We start from the raw sequence: 18,385 nt of genomic DNA, 5'->3' as shown, positions 1-18,385 counted from the left end.
AAAATAGAAAGAAATTTCCAGATATTTCCATGGTTTTCTCCATAGTATATATTTTAGGACAAATAAGATTTGTGGGTCTAGTAAAGGAAAAGCTGCACCTTCCTCCCATGGTTGCCAAGAAGTTGGAGAGTGTAGGAGAGTGTACTTGAGGGATAGAGTGATGCAGTGGGTAGAGCACCTGCTTGGCACCTAGCTAACCTGGATTCAATCCCTGGCACCCCATATTATCCCCAAGGCTCACCACAAGTGATCCTTGAGCACTGCCAGTTGCTACACAACAACAACAACAACAAGAACAACAGTAAAAATAAGAATCTCATTTGTTGGATATAAACAAATAAGCAGGAGACTAATTATTACAATGACAGTATAAACAAGGGCCAGGAGGATTGGTTCATGGTTGGAAGCCTGCCTCAGGTGCTGTGGAGAGGGCAGTTGAGAGAGAATAGGGGCCCTACGACAATGATAGTTGGAAACGATCTCTTTTGATAAGAACTGCATGCTGAAAGTAGGTAAAGTAACAAACCTGATAGCCTCTCAGGGCTTTTATTGCAAACCATAATGCAAAAGGAGAGAGAGAAGGAGAGAGAAGAAAAGTGCCTGCCATAGAGGCAGGCTGCTTGGGGGTTGGGGGTGGTATTGGGAGGGAAGGTGGGGACATTGGTGGTGGGAAATGAACATTGTATGACTGAAACTAAGTCATGAATAGCTTTGTAACTATGTATCTCCTGGAGATTCAATATAAAAAAATTAAAGAGAACAAAAAGAAAGAAAATTAAAATGAGCCTACTCAATATACTCAATTATGATATATGTTAAAACTAGAAGATATTTTATAGGCCTTTATTTGAAACTTCTTGATACCAACAAAGCAGTCAAAACTCAGAGATGAAAATGTAACTTTTTTGGGCCAGAGCAATAGTATAGTGAGTACGGTGTTTGCCTTGCACACGGCCAACCTGGGTTAGATCCCTGGTGTCCCATACATATGGTCCCCAACCATAAGTGCAGAGCCAGGAGTAACTCCTGAGCATAGCTGGGTGTGACCCTAAAAAGCAAAAAAAAAAAAAAAAAAAAGAAAGAAAGAAAATGTAACTTTTCTTCCTTAAAGACTCTATTCCTAATTCCCTGCCAACGAACCATGTTTGTCTTCCTAAAACCAACATAGGAGTAATTTTGAATTCTTTAATTGTTCGGGGAAGGGTAGAAATAGTTCTCTCTCTCTTTTTTTTTTTTTTTTTTGCTTTTTGGGTCACACCTGGCGATGCACAGGGGTCACTCCTGGCTCATGCACTCAGGAATCACCCCTGGTGGCGCTCAGGGGACCATATGGGATGCTGGGATTCGAACCCGGGTCGGCCGCGTGCAAGGCAAACGCCCTACCCGCTGTGCTATCGCTCCAGCCCCCAGAAATAGTCCATTTCTTATGGAAAAGCCTGAATCAAGACATTTTTTAATCTTTTTAAGAAAGAAACTCTATATATCATGATACTGTATATAGAGACAGGAGCTGCTCCTCTCCACACAATTTTTCTTCAAGGAGAAAGAAACTGTATTTCAAAATATAGTTTTGATACCTTACAAATGAAATATGTGTTTTTTCATTGTCTAAAGCTCAGAGAGCTTTATACTAATAGAAGTATAACAATTATTTTTTAGCAAAGTATGATGTAATTGCAGTCGCATTTTACCTTTCTGGCATCTCACTTTGTATCATTACCCTTTGAGTGATACCATCGTTTATTTGTCCTTGACAGTGCACATAATGTTTACCCTTGGAGATCTTTGCTGTTATGTATGTAATCACCAAGTAAAGTAGAGCTGAGGACTGACAAGGATTGGCTATTCATTTCCCTACAAAGCCAATAAAAGCATTAAGTTATTATGCTTTCTTTCCTTCAAATGTCAACACTTACTGTAGTTTGAAAGCACCTGTTATCCTTGACTAATAACCAATTTCCTGATAAACTGACATTCTAATAGCCAACTTGAATATCTCAGAATTACCCCCCCCCCACCAAATGTTATATGATAGAGGAAATCTGGCTCCAAATTATGCTGTCAGCTGCTTTGTCTTTGTCATTTTATACATTTATTTGGACAGAAATCATAGGCAAAAAAGACTGATTAAAATAGTCCTCCTTTTTGTTTCTACCCCGTGCGAGAGGGGATTTGGCTTGTCACACAGCTGATAACACCCTCAGAGATGGGGCATTGCAGACAGAGGCAGATAAAAGTATGTTAAGGAACCCACCACGCCTCTTGCTAGTTCCACAATTAAAGTCTGTTAATCTTCACTTCCTCCTTTCTAAATTGACAGAGATAGTTAAGTCTGTGGTAACCTGACCTGCCTTCTATGGCAATACAGATTCCTAATCTCCATCACAAAGCTTCTGTTTTGAAAGATCAGAACAGACCAGGTGAACTCATCTTTGAGGTCTATGCTGACTTCCTGTCTTGTGCCTCTGTAACTCTTCTTTTCCAGGAAATAGAACTTCTTGGTTTGGTGTCCATACTGTTTGTAGACTGTGATGATTTGGTTGGTACTGAGCATCCAGTACTGTTATAACAGAAGGTTGTAAAAGCTCTGGCTATGCACAGTCTCTTATGAGGAATGTGACAGGGAATCTTGCTTCTGCTCTCCCCAGAATAGTTTTGAATATCAGGCATCATGAATCTGCACCTGTAACATAGAGAAAGAGGAGCTGGAGCAATAGCACGAGTGGGTAGGGCGTTTGTCTTGCACCAACCGGGCTTCAATTTCCAGCATCCAGTATGGTCCCCTGAGCACCGACAGAAGTGATTCCTGAGTGCGCAAGCCAGGAGTAACCCCTTTGCATCGCCGGGTGTGACCCAAAAAGAAAAAAGTGGTGCCCTCCTCAGAGAAGTTTGTGAGATCTGCAGGAGATACTGCAAAGCGCTGAAAGGGCCAGATGGAACTGTTTGGCCAGGAGCACTGTTACTCTTGCTTTCGGGACCAGCTGAAAGAGAAGATCAGGAGAAGGGGGCTCTGCAGACTGCACACGTCTTCTGGTGAAGGCAGTTTTCAAAAATTCCTCTCAATACTGGAAGGGTCTTAGATTCCTAATGTAGCATTTTGTTACTGAAAAATTCAGACAAAACTGGAATTAATCCCTTGTTATTGCTCTTTTTCAAATGAGGGAATTGCTCTGTAATAAAAGTTTTTGAGATGGCTCCCTTTATTTCGTCTCAAAATGGATAAAGAGAAACCCCTTTCCCATATAGTCGTCCAAGTTAAAATCTGAGGCCATCCTTTCTCCAATCTTATTCAATTTAAAATCATCTTTAGGTAATGGACAGGCAAAATGGTGTTCTCCCCATTTCCTTTTGACCCCCCAAATCAACTCTTGCCATTTGGACCTCACACAGTCTCTCTCTCTCTCTCTCTCTTTAATTTTATCGAATCACCATGAGATAGCTACAGGCTTTCATGTTTGGGTTAGTCACACAATGATCAAACACCCATCCCTCCACCAGTGCACATTCCCCACCATTAGTATTCCTGGTATACCCCCCTTTCCCACTCTCCCCCTGCCTCCGTGGCATACAGTATTCCCCATACTCTCTCTCTACTTTTGGACATTATGGCTCGCAACACAGACACTGAGAGTTCATCATGTTTGGTCCATTATGTATTTTCGGCATGCATCTCCCATCCCGACTGATTCTGATAACTCCAGCCATCATTTTCTTAGTGATCCCTTTTCTATTCCATCTGCCTTCTCCCCTCCGCTCATGAAGCAGGCTTCCAGCTATGGGGCAATCCTCCTGGTCCTTGTACCTACTGTTCTTGGGTGTCAGCCTCATGTGATGTTATTCTATACTCCACAAATGAGTGCAGTCCTTCTGTGTCTGCCCCTCTCTGACTCATTTCACTTAGCGTGATACTCTCCATGTCTACCCATTTATAAGCAAATTTCATGGCTTCATCTCTCCTGCATAGTGTTCCATTGTGTAGATGTACCAAAGTTTCTTTAACCAGTCATCTGTTCTAGGACACTTGAGTTGTTTCCAGATTTTGGCTATTGCTCACACACTCTCTTGATAGGGAGAATATTTCTAAATATTCTCTTCCATCTTCTCTATTCTCTTCTTTCTGTTGTCTGTCACTGGCTATCAAGTTCATGTCTCTTTTAGACACCTTATCAAATGACTTGGCACAGAGTCCCTCATCTTTCTTTCCTAATAAGATGCTAGCTTTTGAGGATAGGGCCATATGATTTTTTTCTTCCACGGAGTAAATATCTGGCACAGATCCTAGCATAATAAGTTTTCAATAAAGGATTAGAGATTGAATGAGTGGGTGAGTGAACACATAAACCAGTTAGACAGCTGTGAGGTACAAAGCAAAGACATCCTGTTCACACACCTGGGATTCCTGGCTGAAAGTTGTTTGGGAATTCCGGATTTTGAGCCTGTGAAACATGCCAGTCAGCTGGCCACTGGCACCTCCTTAGTTTAAAACTCTGTGTGTGTGTGTTGTGTTGTAGAGAGAAATAATTTAAATCTAATGGTTTAAATTTTATAAAACAGCCTTTTATTTTAAATATAAGAAATGAATTTAAAATAAAGATACAAGAAATGCTTTCAGTGCTAATTTGAGTGGATATTTTTGCTGTGATTGAAACCTAGTGTGAATTAGGACCACCCAGGATGACTGTATCCACAAAATCCAGAACACTGTGTATATGAATAATATTACCACTCTCCACTCCTTTGGATGTCAGCTGCTTTTTGGGTTGTGGTATTATGGGTGAAACCTGATGTTTAAAATAAATATAGTGGCCACCATTTAAGACACAGACCCGTTTTCATGAAAAATTTGTTTTAGTGCAGTTAGTTGTGCTTAATGGGGCCACCCTAAAGGTTTGCCCTGTCCCTGACCTTCTGCTGAATTGCTGTGAGGTGGGATGGACAGTGGTTTCTTGGCCTGTCCTCACTTGTCTAGTAACCATAAAACTGTCTATGAAAGAGTGACTGGTAGTTCTCAACTGACAAATTTTATTCCTCCAATTATATTCTCTGGACCTCAGCTGTGATTACTTTTTGCAAGCTGAAATATGACTTTATAGAAAAACTTTGAAGCCACATCAGGCAGACTTTAGGGCATACTCCTGACTTTGTGCTAAGGGATGACCCCTGGCATGTCTCTGGGGACAATGTGGGGTACCAAGAATCAAACCCAGGTCTGCAGTGTGCATGGTTAATGCTCTACCCACACTGCACTATTTCCCCAGCTCCCAGAAATATTACTTTCTGGGAAAGACACCTAGCACCTTTTAAATCATTATACAATTAAATTACTCTTTACTGAATCATTGAAAATAAAAGAGTAAGAGACTGTAGTATTTATATGGGAAAGTTAAAACTTAATGAATATGGTACTTAGGGTAACTATCTGGAGTAAATTTAGTTTGTGTGCTAATTATAACAAATAGAAACTAACTTTATTCCCAGTAAGCTCCAGTTACTTAATTTTTACATTTTCATGAACAACTCTGAGTTTTTGATAGCTTTCCCTAGCTTCTCTTACATCTAGATGGGCATTTATTAATGTACATAGATATTTTCCATAAAAATTAAGAATATTTGAAGGTGTACAGTGAGTTATTGAAGCATTTTAATTGTGGGAGTGGAGGTCAAGTGTACCATATTTACACAACAAATGATTATGCACATTAACATGTGATTCACTTTTTAGTATATTCCTTGCTGCAAAATAATTAAAGTTATCTAAGGCTTAAAACAAAATATGACCATATTCGGGACATACATTGAAAAAAAGAGACACACCCTAAGTTTATTTAAAAGAAAACATCAGTCAGATCTTTTCCTGTTCAAGCAACATAAGATGTCCTAGTGGAGTTTGGAATGTCTCAGTCTCATTGTGACTGTATGCTGATGTCCTTCAGTAACTTTTTGTTGAAAGAATGAGGTTAGGTAAAAGATTTTTTTTGGGGGGGGGTGGCTGGAGCAATAGCACAGCGGGTAGGGCGTTTGCCTTGCACGCGGCCGACCCGGGTTCGATTCCCAGCATCCCATATGGTCCCCTGAGCACCGCCGGGAGTAATTCCTGAGTGTAAAGCCAGGAGTAACCCCTGTGCATCGCCGGGTGTGACCCAAAAAGCAAAAAAAAAAAAAAAAGATTTTTTTTTGTTGTTGCTAGAATGTAGAAATGGTTTTGTGAACACTGGCTTGCTAGAAGCTAGATGATTCCTTTTTACAGTGCTGTTGTAAAGGGGCTTCTTCAGCAGATAAGGTGAAAATCAGCATAAATGATGTGCATTCTAAGAGTTTGTGGCTATAGATTAACATTTTCCAAAAATACTGTATCACTGTATCACTGTCACTGTCATCGCATTGCGCATCGATTTGCTCTTGCGGGCACTAGTAACATCTCCATTGTGAGACTTGTTGTAACTGTTTTTGGCATATTGAATACGCCACTGGTAGCTTGCCAGGCTCTCCGAGAGGGATGGAGGAATCGAACCCCGGTTGACAGCATGCAAGGCAAATGCCCTACACGTTGTGCTATTACTTCAGCCCTCCAAAATACATATTAATTTATTAATTCAACACATATTTTATTAATCATCTACTGTGTATCAAGTCCCAATCAAGATGTGATATGATCTTATAGTGGTAAGCAAAATGGTAATCTATCTGCTGTCAGTAAACCTGGCAGTCTAATTATTTCACTTCTCACAGTGACAGCCTGAATTTCTCTATTTTAGGTAGAGAGTGATTTGTCATTTTAAAATATTAGATTATGTGAGTTTCTTAAATGCTTCAGTATTCTCAGGAAATGTTATTCAATCCCTAAATAACATTTTTCTCTCTAATGACATAGAGTTTGAAACTGTGAGTGTGTTTTAAGTCCAAGATGAATAATGCAGAAATGTTGAGTACAGTTATATGAACATAGATTCATTTAGTCTTATATTTGTATAGCTTAGATTTATATAAACACAAAACACTTAGTTTATTATTTTTATTATTTCAGTTTGGGGGAGGAGCCTCCCAAGTAGCGCTAAGAAAGTACAGGGCTACTGCTGACCGAGTAAGTGGTTCAATAGAAGGGCCCAAGAGTGTGCTACTACTCAGACCCTGTGATGCTGGGGATTATCTGACAAACATAGCCATGCTTGGGGCCTACGTGGCTTTGCCCAGAGCTGCTTGAGGAACCATGTGTTGCCAGAGATCAATCCAGACCTCCTGGCATGCAACGCATGCATCCATCTTAAATCCTGTGCTATTTTATGTCTCTTCACTGATATTTAGTATTACATTCATATTTACCTTTTAGCATATAGGTCATCTGGGAAAAACTCAAAAGTTGTGTCAACTCTTTCTGCTTTGGGTGGTGTGATATAAATTGTGCATACTGCTTTGCATGTACTCTACAGTTCTAAAGAAGGTAGTGATGCTCAATTTAGGGTTGCTCAATTTGCCTCTTGAGAGGATAATTGGTTTGGACAAATTTAAAAACATCTTCACTTCTGTAAATTTAGAAGTAATTATCATGGGGCAACTTATGTCATGTATGCTGATATCCTGATTCTAATACATGTAAATGCCTCAAGAAATAGGATGTTTTTCCTTTTCTTTTTCCCTTTTTGAGTCACACCCAGCGATGCTCAGGGGTTACTCCTGGCGCTGCACTCAGGACATACTCCTGGCTGTGCTCAGGGAACCATATGGGATGCCGGGGATTGAACCTGGGTTGACTGTGGCAAGGCAAATGCGCTACCTGCTGTACTATTGCTCCTGCCCTAGGATGCTTTTTTTCAGATGAGATAAGGAGGTCAATAAAGGGGAGAGAGAATTGAACAAAATTTTCTCCCAGTAAGAAATAAGCTCTGGCCGAGTTTCGACCCGGGTGCCCATGCCTCTGCACAGCTGTTGGATGTGGAACGAGCAGGAACCAGAGACAGATTTAGGATTTGGGGTTCCAGCAAGTGTTTGCAACCATGTATGGAGACTGAACTAAGCTTTTGCTACATGCTGTTCCAGGACGGGAAATGATTCATTTTCCAACTTAAATCTCCGTGGACTTAATTACTATAATACAGAAATTGTAAACCGCGAGGCAGCTACTGCGGCTGCGCAACATTTTATCTCTTCATTATCATCAGTGGAAAACTTATTATCAAATATTTCCTTGTTAATAGAGCTGTATTCTTGGGGGATAAATTCCAACAAAAATAGTGAGTCTGTTTTGAAACTCCAGCAACAATAGTGAGTTGTGTGTTGAAATCTGAAATGTAATCAAGGTAAAGAGAAAAGGAAGTGAAATTATCAGTCACGCACGGGGGAGGGGGGGTTTGGGGGATGAGGGGTGGGATGTATACTGTTTTTTGTTTGTTTGTTTTTGTTTTTGTTTGTTTTTGTTTTTATTGGTGGTGGAATATGGGCACTGGTAAAGGGATGGGTGTTTGAGCATTGTATAACTGAGATATAAGCCTGAGAACTTTGTAACTTTCCACTTGGTGATTCAATAAAATAAATTTAAAAAAAAAGAAATAAGCCTAATAAGAGAAACTGTCATACAATATGGCAAAGTTTAGGACGAACCCAAAGAAAAGTCACTGAATTATTTTTTCTTTTTAATTTTTTACTATGGACTGCAGCAATAGTACAGCAGGTTGTGTGTTTACCTTACATGCGGCTGGCCCAGGTTGGATTCCTCAGTCCCTCTCGAGAGCCTGGCAAGCTACCGAGAGTATCCTGCCCGTATAAAGAGCCTGGCAAGCTACCCGTAGCGTATTTGATATGCCAGAACAGTTACAACAAGTCTCACAATGGAGTTGTTACTGGAGCCCGCTAGAGCAAATCTATGACCAATAAGATGACAATGCTACAGTGCTAATTTTATATTATAGTAAGATTGCATTATTATTACATTATATAAGTTTTAGATATACACTGAAAGTCAACAGGAATATATTGTACATTAAGTTCAAGTCTGATAGTCTCATTTTGTCCTTCATTCTGTATTTTTCCCTTTTATTTTCATTTATCCACTCCCCTTTCTTTCCTTTGGGGTAGTCCCTGAGAAATCTTAGCATAGAGATTATTTTTGCTTACTAGTTCATCTGTTGTTTTCTATAATATGCTATGTAATAGTGCAATCATAATGTTTGTCTTTCTCCTTCTGGCTTATTTATTTAATCTTGATGCCATCTAATCCCCTCCATGGTGTTGCAAAAAGATTTCTTCCTTTTTGGGGGAGAAGAACTTATTAGCATTCATCAACTGATGGACACATAGGTTGTTTGTACTTCATCATGCTGCAATAACAAGAGAGTGCATGTGTCTCTTTGAAAACTTGTTTTTGTATTTTATATCCATAAATAGGATTACTGGGTCATATAAAGTTTCTATTTTTAATTTTTTAAGGAATCTCCGTATTGATTTTTAAAGGAATTTTTAAAGGTATTTTCATATTGATTATAGCATGTAATAGCTACACCAGAGCACATTCCCTTGAAAGAATATGTAAGGTCTTCCTTTCTCCACATCTTTTCCAATTTTTGTTATTTCCTGTCTTTTAAAGAAGAGACATTCTCACAGGTGTGAAATCACATCTTCTGATTTTGATTTGCATTTCTTATGAGGATATGGTAAACATTCTCTTTTCATTACTCTATTTTGCCATTTGTATGTCTTCTTTGAATAATGTTTATTCAGATTCTCTGTGTACTTTTTAATAAACATGCATGCTTTTGGTTGAATTTTGGATTTAATTATATATTTGGGGTATTGACCCCTTTTTAGCTGTGTGATACACAAACATCTCCTGTTGAGTAGGATGTGTTAACCTTTTGATGAAATTTTCTTTCACTCTACATATGCCACTTAGTTTGATGTAGTCTCATTTGTTCAGTTTTAGTTTTGTTTCCTTTGCCATTGGTTTTGAATCCTCAAAGACATTTCTAAGACCTATGTCAAATTTTATATAGCCTGTGCTTTCTTCTAAGTATTTTAAGATTTCAGAGTTTACATCCAGTTATTTTGTTTTGGGATAGCATTCAGCAGAGTTCTAGAAATACTCTAGGCTTTGTGCTCATGGATAACTCTTGGCAAGGCTCCGGGGCATCATATTTTTTTTTAAGAAAGGTTATATCTGATTCTTTAATCCTTCTAGGAATTTAGTATTATTACTCTGGTATCTGTTCGGTTACCCCAACAGCATTTACTGATGAAGCTTCCCTTACTCTATTATAAGCTCTTTGCTCCTTTGCTAAAAAGTATATATGTCCATATATATATTTGTCCATATATGTGGGCTCTCCATTTCTGGACTTTTCAGTTCTATCAATCTCTATGTGTCTGTTTTTGTTTTATTACCATACTGTTTTCATTAATACTACTTTGTAGGATAGTTTGAAGTTGAATGTGCTACTTGCATTTTGGTCTCTTTTCTTCATGAGGATTTTTTCTGTTTGGGATCTTTACAGTTTCAGGGATATTTGAATTTTAGTGTTTTTTTGTTTTTGTTGTTGGGGGTATTCTATTTCTATGAAAAGTCCTGCTGGGACTTTGATAGGGATTATGTTAAATCTGTGTATTGCCTGAGGTAACATAATCATTTAAATTGTTGTAATTCTCTTAATCCATATTTTGTAATTCTTTTAGTCATTCTACTTTTCATTTACAGGTCTTACTTATTTTTGGTTATATTTAATTATTTTGATGCAGCTATAAATAATGTGTATTTCCTAATTTCCGTCTTTCTGCTACATCTTTATTTGCCTATAGGAGCTTAATATATTTTTGTATATTAACTTTGTACCCTGTTATTTTCTTATGCTTGGTTTTTATTTCTAAAAATATTTACTAGAATCTTTGGGACTTTCTTATGTTGTAATTATTAAATAGGATAGTTTGAGATTTTTTTTCATCCTTTACATAAAACTATCTCTGTTGGGCATTTGCATGGTCTTTGCTGCCATGTACTTACCACTTTGTTTCAGCTAGGAAGAGCATATACTTATGCCTATTTTTAACTTTCTTTACTGTGTTCTATGTGTTTTAGGCTGATATGCAGCAGAAAAAAGAACCTGTTCAGGATGATTCTGATCTGGATCGCAAACGTCGAGAGACAGAAGCCCTGCTTCAAAGTATTGGTATATCACCTGAGCCACCTCTAGGTACTTAAAAATGTTTCACATTACTATTTAAATTTACCATGTCCAGCATTTACTGTTCTTTTCAATCTTTGTTTATATATTTTTTAAGAAGTTCTGTGACATTTGGTTGAAATTATTTATTTTTGGAAATGAAGGGGATGAAAGGAGATGGAAGGATAGATTGTAGAATTGTTAACAATTTGCTGGTTATTGACCGATTATATGGTGAATCTTTTCCACTTGTTACTGTTAGGGAATTTTATACTTGCCAAATAACTGGCCACATGCTACATGCAAGAAAGCATGAGCTTTTTAAAGTTATTCCTTATTTCTGTTTCTGAAAATCAGTCTCCTTGCCAGCATAAAAGCATAAAGACTGGTAATGAATTTCATAACCACAACAGGCAGAAAGCGATTCCATAAGGAAAGTGGAATACTTGGAAGTTTGAAGGAAAATTTAAAATGGTGATAAGCAGGTAATTGACAAGTTAAAGTGTATTTAACTTTATATCATGGTTATATTGGCTAGTTAGCATTTTCATCGCAACACCCCCTGCTCCAACTCATTCATTCCTAGTTAACTATCTGTGATCTCATTTTATCATTAGTATTTGAATGTCAAACTATTTGTTTTATTTGTATTACAAGTAACTTTTACATAATTTTTTTTGCCACTTACCTGGATTTCTCTCATGTGATGTTACCTTTTTTTTGTTTGCTTTCTATACACATAGTAGTAATCTTAGGGTGTCTATAAAACTACATGATATCCAATATAATGAAAAATAAAGACTTTTCAGAATAGCATATAAATAAATATAATAATCCTTTTGAAAAAAAATAATTTGTTTCTTAAATTCAAATAGCTACTTTTAAATATAACAATACAAAACCTTTTTATGATTATATACACTGAGGATAAAATTTTTCCTATATATAACAAAATGATGTCTTCAATAATATAAATAAGTACAAAATCAGTATATAATTAGCCTATAAGTTATAATTGGGTATAATTTAATCCTTATTCACAAACTTAAATGATTATGAAAAAATTATAATTAATCTTATAGTAGGTAAAGTTCTATCTATAACAATAAAATAATATATTTCAATATGGAGGATGTAACTACTGAATATTTACCTGACAGACCTTTAAGAGGTTGATAAGACTTTTTGTACATAGTTGACTTGTTTTATAAATTAGATATTTTACAGTCCATAATAGTTTTGGTCACAGAAGCCTTTGAAATTCTGTTGCAATGTGAACTTTATTGGTTAATTTAAATGGTAAACTCTGCTGTTGTTCCTATTCTACCTTAAGCCACTAATTAAACTTTAAGAAAAAATGTAAATATCTCTAATCCAAACTTTTAACTGTCCCTGAGTCCCTGCTAAAGGACCCTGACAAGAGTGGACCCCATTTTCATTACCATCCTTCTCTCTGGCTTACCCTCTGACTTTTTGTAGAGGGTAATCAGTGAGTGAATTGTGGGATCATGAAAAGTCTTAGTTTCTCGACAGATATGCCATTGTTTTATATAATTTGGGCAAAATAGTTAAACCCGTTACCCTTTTAAATAAATAAAAGGAAATTGCACATAATTGAAACCAAATGGGAATCTGCACTTATGTGTTAAAATTTCTTTCGGCCCATATGGTTTCTTTGGCATGTGTGATATTAAGAACCTGCTGAATTTGTCTGGCCTGGAGCCATCTTAGCTACTTGGTACAGTTTCTATCTAAAGGACATTTGGCTTATATCTGTAAGATAGAAGGGGGAAATTGTATTTCCCCTTTCCTTTTAAAATTCTTGCTATTTTAATCCTTGCTCCCAGATTTTCAGCTTGCACTGACCTCAGTCTTTGAACTGGTTTCTCCTGCCTTCAGAATGGCAGTCTACTTCTGTGCCCAGAAAGCATCTCTTAGAGCTGCTGGAAGCAGAGAAAAACAAATCCCAAGCATAGTAAATAGTACAAAGGGACGAAACTATTAATTAAATGTAAAAATAAAGCAGCCTGGCATTTTCTTTGTTTCCAAAGAGATTTTTAAATTACCAGGTTTAACATGTAGCCTTTTTCTATCTGTCACTTAGCCTCTCAGAGAAAATGCAAGTTATGTTACACAGATTATAGATTTCCCACCAAAATATCAGTCATTGAACACACTTTCTGACTCTCTTTGACCATTTAAAGTTATTCAGAATTATTTTTCATAATCTTTTAAAGTTTTATAGACACTCGTTTTATTTTTAATAGGTCACATCTGTACTAACAAAATAAAGTGGAGAATTGGAGTTACCTAGAGATATTTGACTTGAACTGAGAATTGTGATTCTCCATTTTACTTTGTTAAGGTGGACATGGCCATAGACTCTTCAAGTTAGTTCTGTCTGATTTCATTTCAAATTTTAATTTCTAAGATATGAAAAAATTCACTTGATTTTCCCCCCTTTTCTTTCCTCTTTATTTTCTTTATCCCATCTCAATCTCTCCTGGCCATACAACCAATTTAATTTGGGCCCATTTGTTTTGATTTGTCTGACACTGCTCTTCCCCAGTGCAGCCGCTGCATTTTTTAACATGGGATACCTGTTATTTTCATTATTTAGTCCCAACCCCTATGTCTCCCTCCTCGAAATCAGTGAGCACTCCCAGTGAAGCTGGAAGCCAAGACTCAGGCGACCTAGGACCATTAACAAGGTAAGAATTTCTCTTTATAAAAGTCACAGTAGGATGTTGATGAGAGAGAGAGAGAGAGAGAGAGAGAGAGAGAGGGAGAGAGAGAAAGAGAGAGAGAAACTTGGAATCATTTAACTCCATGTGCACTGTGAAATGTACACATCTGTATATTCACTCAGCCATTGTATGTTTTAATTTATGGTGCATTGTCCTTTTTAGTGGCATAGCAGTGTTTTTGAATACTAAAAATGATAAATACCCTTTCTGAGTGGGCTAATAGAGCATATTGTGAGTAGTATAACAAATACAGAACAGATTCATTGACTGGAGCTTGAAAGAAAGCAGGGAAGAGCCAAAAACAAATGAAATGTATATATATATGAATTCTCATTCTGTTTTGGTTTGGGTTTTTATGAAAATATTGTAAATAAAATTGGGATGTTATAAAAATAATTTAAAATTTACAAGCATTTTTATTTGCTTATTTAAATTGTATAGTTTCGTTATTATCATCATTATTATATGGTCAGAGTCAGTTGTCAAAGTTTTATTACAAGGTACATAATCTAAGATTATGTAACTTCTAAAAACAGGTATAAATATCCCTAATTTGATCACTAAAGAGAGAAAAGAGAAAGTTCATTAATTTGTATATATTTTTGGTGGTTTTCTTAATCCAACTGCCTCAACGAGGATTCAGACTTGAAGGTGTCAGAGGTTTGAGTGGGATTTTTGGCAGCTGATTGACAAGCATACTAGCCATAAACACATATGATCTCTTTACAACCAAGGTTGCGCTCCTGTGAGGATATGAACATAGTTTTCCCACATCTTTAATATTCATGTTTATGTAATAATATCTTATGCGTTAAGTATTAGTAATTTTGTTTAAAGAATGGGCCAGATTATGACCTCTCTGGCTTTTTTTGACAAATGTTTAAACAAAAAAACAACTTTTATAGCACTCTTATTCTAATAAATCAGCCTTTGGCTTTGTCTACCTGTGTGCATTTTACTTATCTACCCATGTACATTTCTTATCTCATATATGTTACTGAGAAGTATAACATTGTGTATTTTTCTCTTTTTTCAATTAATACATTGTCATAAGCATCATCTTCTGAAGGCACATTGTTTCTATATATTCCTGAATAACTTAGGTAATCAAAATTATGGAAACGAGAATAGTTTAATATTATCTTGAGCTTTAGGTTTTGCTTTTTGAAACCAATATATAGGACTGGAATTATTTTACCCATATCTGCCAGTTGGCATCTTTCAGACTTGAATATTTTATTTTGAGAGAGCCTCTTAAAACCAATGTTTTACAAATTGAAAAACAGTGCTTTCAGTTTGAGAAAATGGAAGTAGAGGTTTCTGTGTGCACCAGGATGGTTTATTTTAGCAAATTGCCTCTGGGTTTTGGGGCAGGACACATCTTCACGTCTTTTACTATGAACACCCCCCAAGGTCTTTGAGGGGGAGAAAGGTAATAATAACAGAATTTTGTAAAATTTAACATTTGCACAAGAGCTCTACAGTGTAAGGAATGCGATTACACTCCTTAGAGGATCCACTGACCAATCAGTAAAGAGAGTCAGTAAATTTAACCACGTATTTCTAGTGATGCTGCTATGTGACTGATGCTTAGCTTCAAGGAGCTGACATAGGCAGCATTAAATTTTGTTACTGATTGACTGTACAGTTGAGCTCTTCTGGAAAACTTTCTAGAGAGAGCTGAAATCTTAAGGCAAGGTGACATTATAACTCTTCTGAGGTCACCACCTTTCATTTCTTTCTCAGAGAACATTACTCTTCCTTTTCCTCATTTTCATATACTTGGTGTTTTTGTTTTTTAACTTAACAAATCTCTCTGGAAGAGGGGCTGTCCATCCCCTGCCTCCACAAACTCCCTCTTAACTTTGATTCCTTATAGTTATGTTCTGGAAGAAAAAACAGCTAGAAGTTAATGAGTAAATCTCTTGCTAAATATAGGTTTATAGAAATTATAGAAGATTGTCATTGAGAAAATTCTGATTTTCAATAAAACTGAGCACTAAGTAGGCTGAAAATACTATGAGGGTTAAACTAGTAAATTTTGTCCTTATTTGAAATTAAAGGGGTATTAGGGATCAAACCTGGGTCTGCAGTGTGCAAGGCAAGTGTTTTACCCTGTACTATCTCTCTGGCCCCTTATTTTAGTTTTCAAAATTCTACTTAGAATATATTTTTTTGTTCCAAAAAGTCTTTGGAAACAATTACTTTTAACTGTAACACTTTATAAAACATGAGATGGGGAAAAAAAAGAACTTGGTAATTCCTAAGAATATAATTATAGTCATAAATTTGACTATTTGGGTAGAAAATCTGGACTCATCCTACTTGAGGTGCAATAAATTCTGTCATCGATCTGCCAAAATATAGCCCAAAAGTTTCTTAGAGAACTAAATAGGCAATCATTTCTTATAAATCCCTATGAGTGGCTAATTTTCAAAATGTCATACTTAATAGATCCTATTATTCAGAAAAGGCTTTAACAATGATTTTTTTACAAATCAAATATAATAAAAAAATTTATATTGGCTTCAAGAGAAAATTCAGTAAAATTTCAAAGAAGTAATAGGGGGAAGCTGTGATGGAGCAATAGCCCAGCGGTAGGGCGTTCGCCTTTCACGAGGCCGACTCCAGTTCGATTCTTCCGCCCCTCTCGGAGAGCCCAGCAAGCTACCGAGAGCATCGAGCCTGCGCGGCAGAGACTGGCAAGCTACCCATGCGTATTGGATATTGGATATGCCAAAAACAGTAACAATAAGTCTCTCAATGAGAGACGTTACTGGTACCCGCTCAAACAAATCGATGAGCAACGGGATGACAGTGACAATAGGGGGAAAAAACTTTCACTTGTGACTATTTTTTATTACTTAAACATCTTTAAGCTTAAAGCAATGCAAAGTATTTTGCAACCTTTGCTTTTGTAATAATGATTCTGCTTGTAATTCATATTTATAGTATTTTAATCTTTCTTTTGATTAGTTCTAATAAACCAGTTAAACATTTTTCAGTTAATCATAATGAACTAAGAATAACTCCTAAGTTAAAAAAAATTAAAATTTGACTAAGAAAATACCCTAAAATTAGTTTTACTTATTTACAAAGATGAAAACTCCATTAATATCTATCTGTAGCTGGAATCCAACACAATCTTATGAGCACCTATGCAGTGATTATTTGGGATTATTTTTAAAGTTTAAGGATATTTAGTATAGGAATATCTGTCACCAAAATTCAGCACATTAAAAGGCCCAAAGAGGAAAAGCAAACTTTGTAGTACACATTAAATTCAATATTGCAGTATGCATGAGAAATTTAAAAAATCTATGTCTATACTTTAAAACTTAGTAAACTAGGAATAAAAGTACTTTTCTCAATGTAACAAAGAATATTAACCTCAAATCAGTAGTCTGTATTTTTGTACATGAATGAAGAATTTAGCACAATGTGCCTTGAAAGAATGACTTATGTTTAGTTGAATAAATGGATCTATTCCTCAGGACTGACATTTCATCTAATGTTAAGTCTGTTTAGTATATATTTGATATTTTTAATGATTAAATAGTCCTTTTACAAACCACAGAAACACTAAGTCATTTTTTTTTTAAGAAAAACACATGTAGAACATAGCCAGAAATCAGTAATATATCCTAGGGAGGTAAATTTAATTTTCCAAGATCCATATCTCTACCAAACATTATTTCTAATGTACTTGACCTAAGTTAAATGCAGTTTACTCCATACAGTTATGAAACAAGTTATAGGTGAAAAACACTTTGAAGGAAATCTGCATAAATGAAATATATTGTGAACTTTGGCTATTGTTGCATTTTCATATTTTTAAGAACTCCTTCCAGTAGGAAGATCTCATTTTAGATTTTCATAAAATATGCTGTAATCATTTTATTTTTTATTTGTGGGAGCAAAAGAGGGTCACACCTAACTGTGCTCAGGGCTTACTCCTGGGTGTTGGCTCAGAGATCACTCCTTTAGAACTTGGAGGATTGTATGTGATGCCAGGGATGTGAGTCTATGTTGGCGATATGCAAGAAAAGAACCTTATCCACTGTACTTTCTCTCAATGCCCAATTTTTTCTTGACTGTAAATTTTTGAACCCAAGGTCACATACATATGAAGTAAGTAGCCTACAGCTGAACTGCATTCCCAACACTGTTGATTCATTGTCAAATATGATAAGCATGCATCCATCTTCAATCAATTAATTAAATGAAAATATTGAACATGACAAAGTCGAGAGCAAGATGTCCCAGAAAACCACTTTCTGGGTTGTCAAACCCTTTATCACTAACCTTTACATATTTAACCAGAAATAAATCTCATTTCATTTCATCATTCAATGATGCTCACTCAGCCTACATGTATTTTTCTCCTAAACATGGATGGCTCTCATAAAACTCTATACTAGGGCATGTCTTGGTTTGATTGTGAAGTTTTAGGATTCTCAGTGACAGCATGGTATCAGAGCATGTACTGAAACA

General features: G+C 36.3%; 1 protein-coding gene across 2 annotated transcripts in view; it reads left to right on the top strand.

Annotated features, from left to right (window-relative positions):
- The window catches only part of DYNC1I1 (dynein cytoplasmic 1 intermediate chain 1), a 395,478-nt gene that overhangs the window by 39,259 nt on the left and 337,834 nt on the right, over nucleotides 1-18,385 (top strand). For both annotated transcript variants that reach the window (XM_055141002.1, XM_055140999.1), the window contains exons 3-4: nucleotides 11,060-11,174; nucleotides 13,765-13,855. In XM_055141002.1, the coding sequence (XP_054996977.1) occupies nucleotides 11,060-11,174; nucleotides 13,765-13,855 (206 nt within the window). The remainder of the gene's footprint in view (nucleotides 1-11,059; nucleotides 11,175-13,764; nucleotides 13,856-18,385) is intronic.

Source organism: Sorex araneus, chromosome 1 (assembly GCF_027595985.1).
Source record: "Sorex araneus isolate mSorAra2 chromosome 1, mSorAra2.pri, whole genome shotgun sequence".
Lineage (NCBI taxonomy): Eukaryota > Metazoa > Chordata > Mammalia > Eulipotyphla > Soricidae > Sorex > Sorex araneus.
Note: the sequence above shows the minus strand (reverse complement) of the source record. Positions and strands in the feature narration are given on the sequence as shown.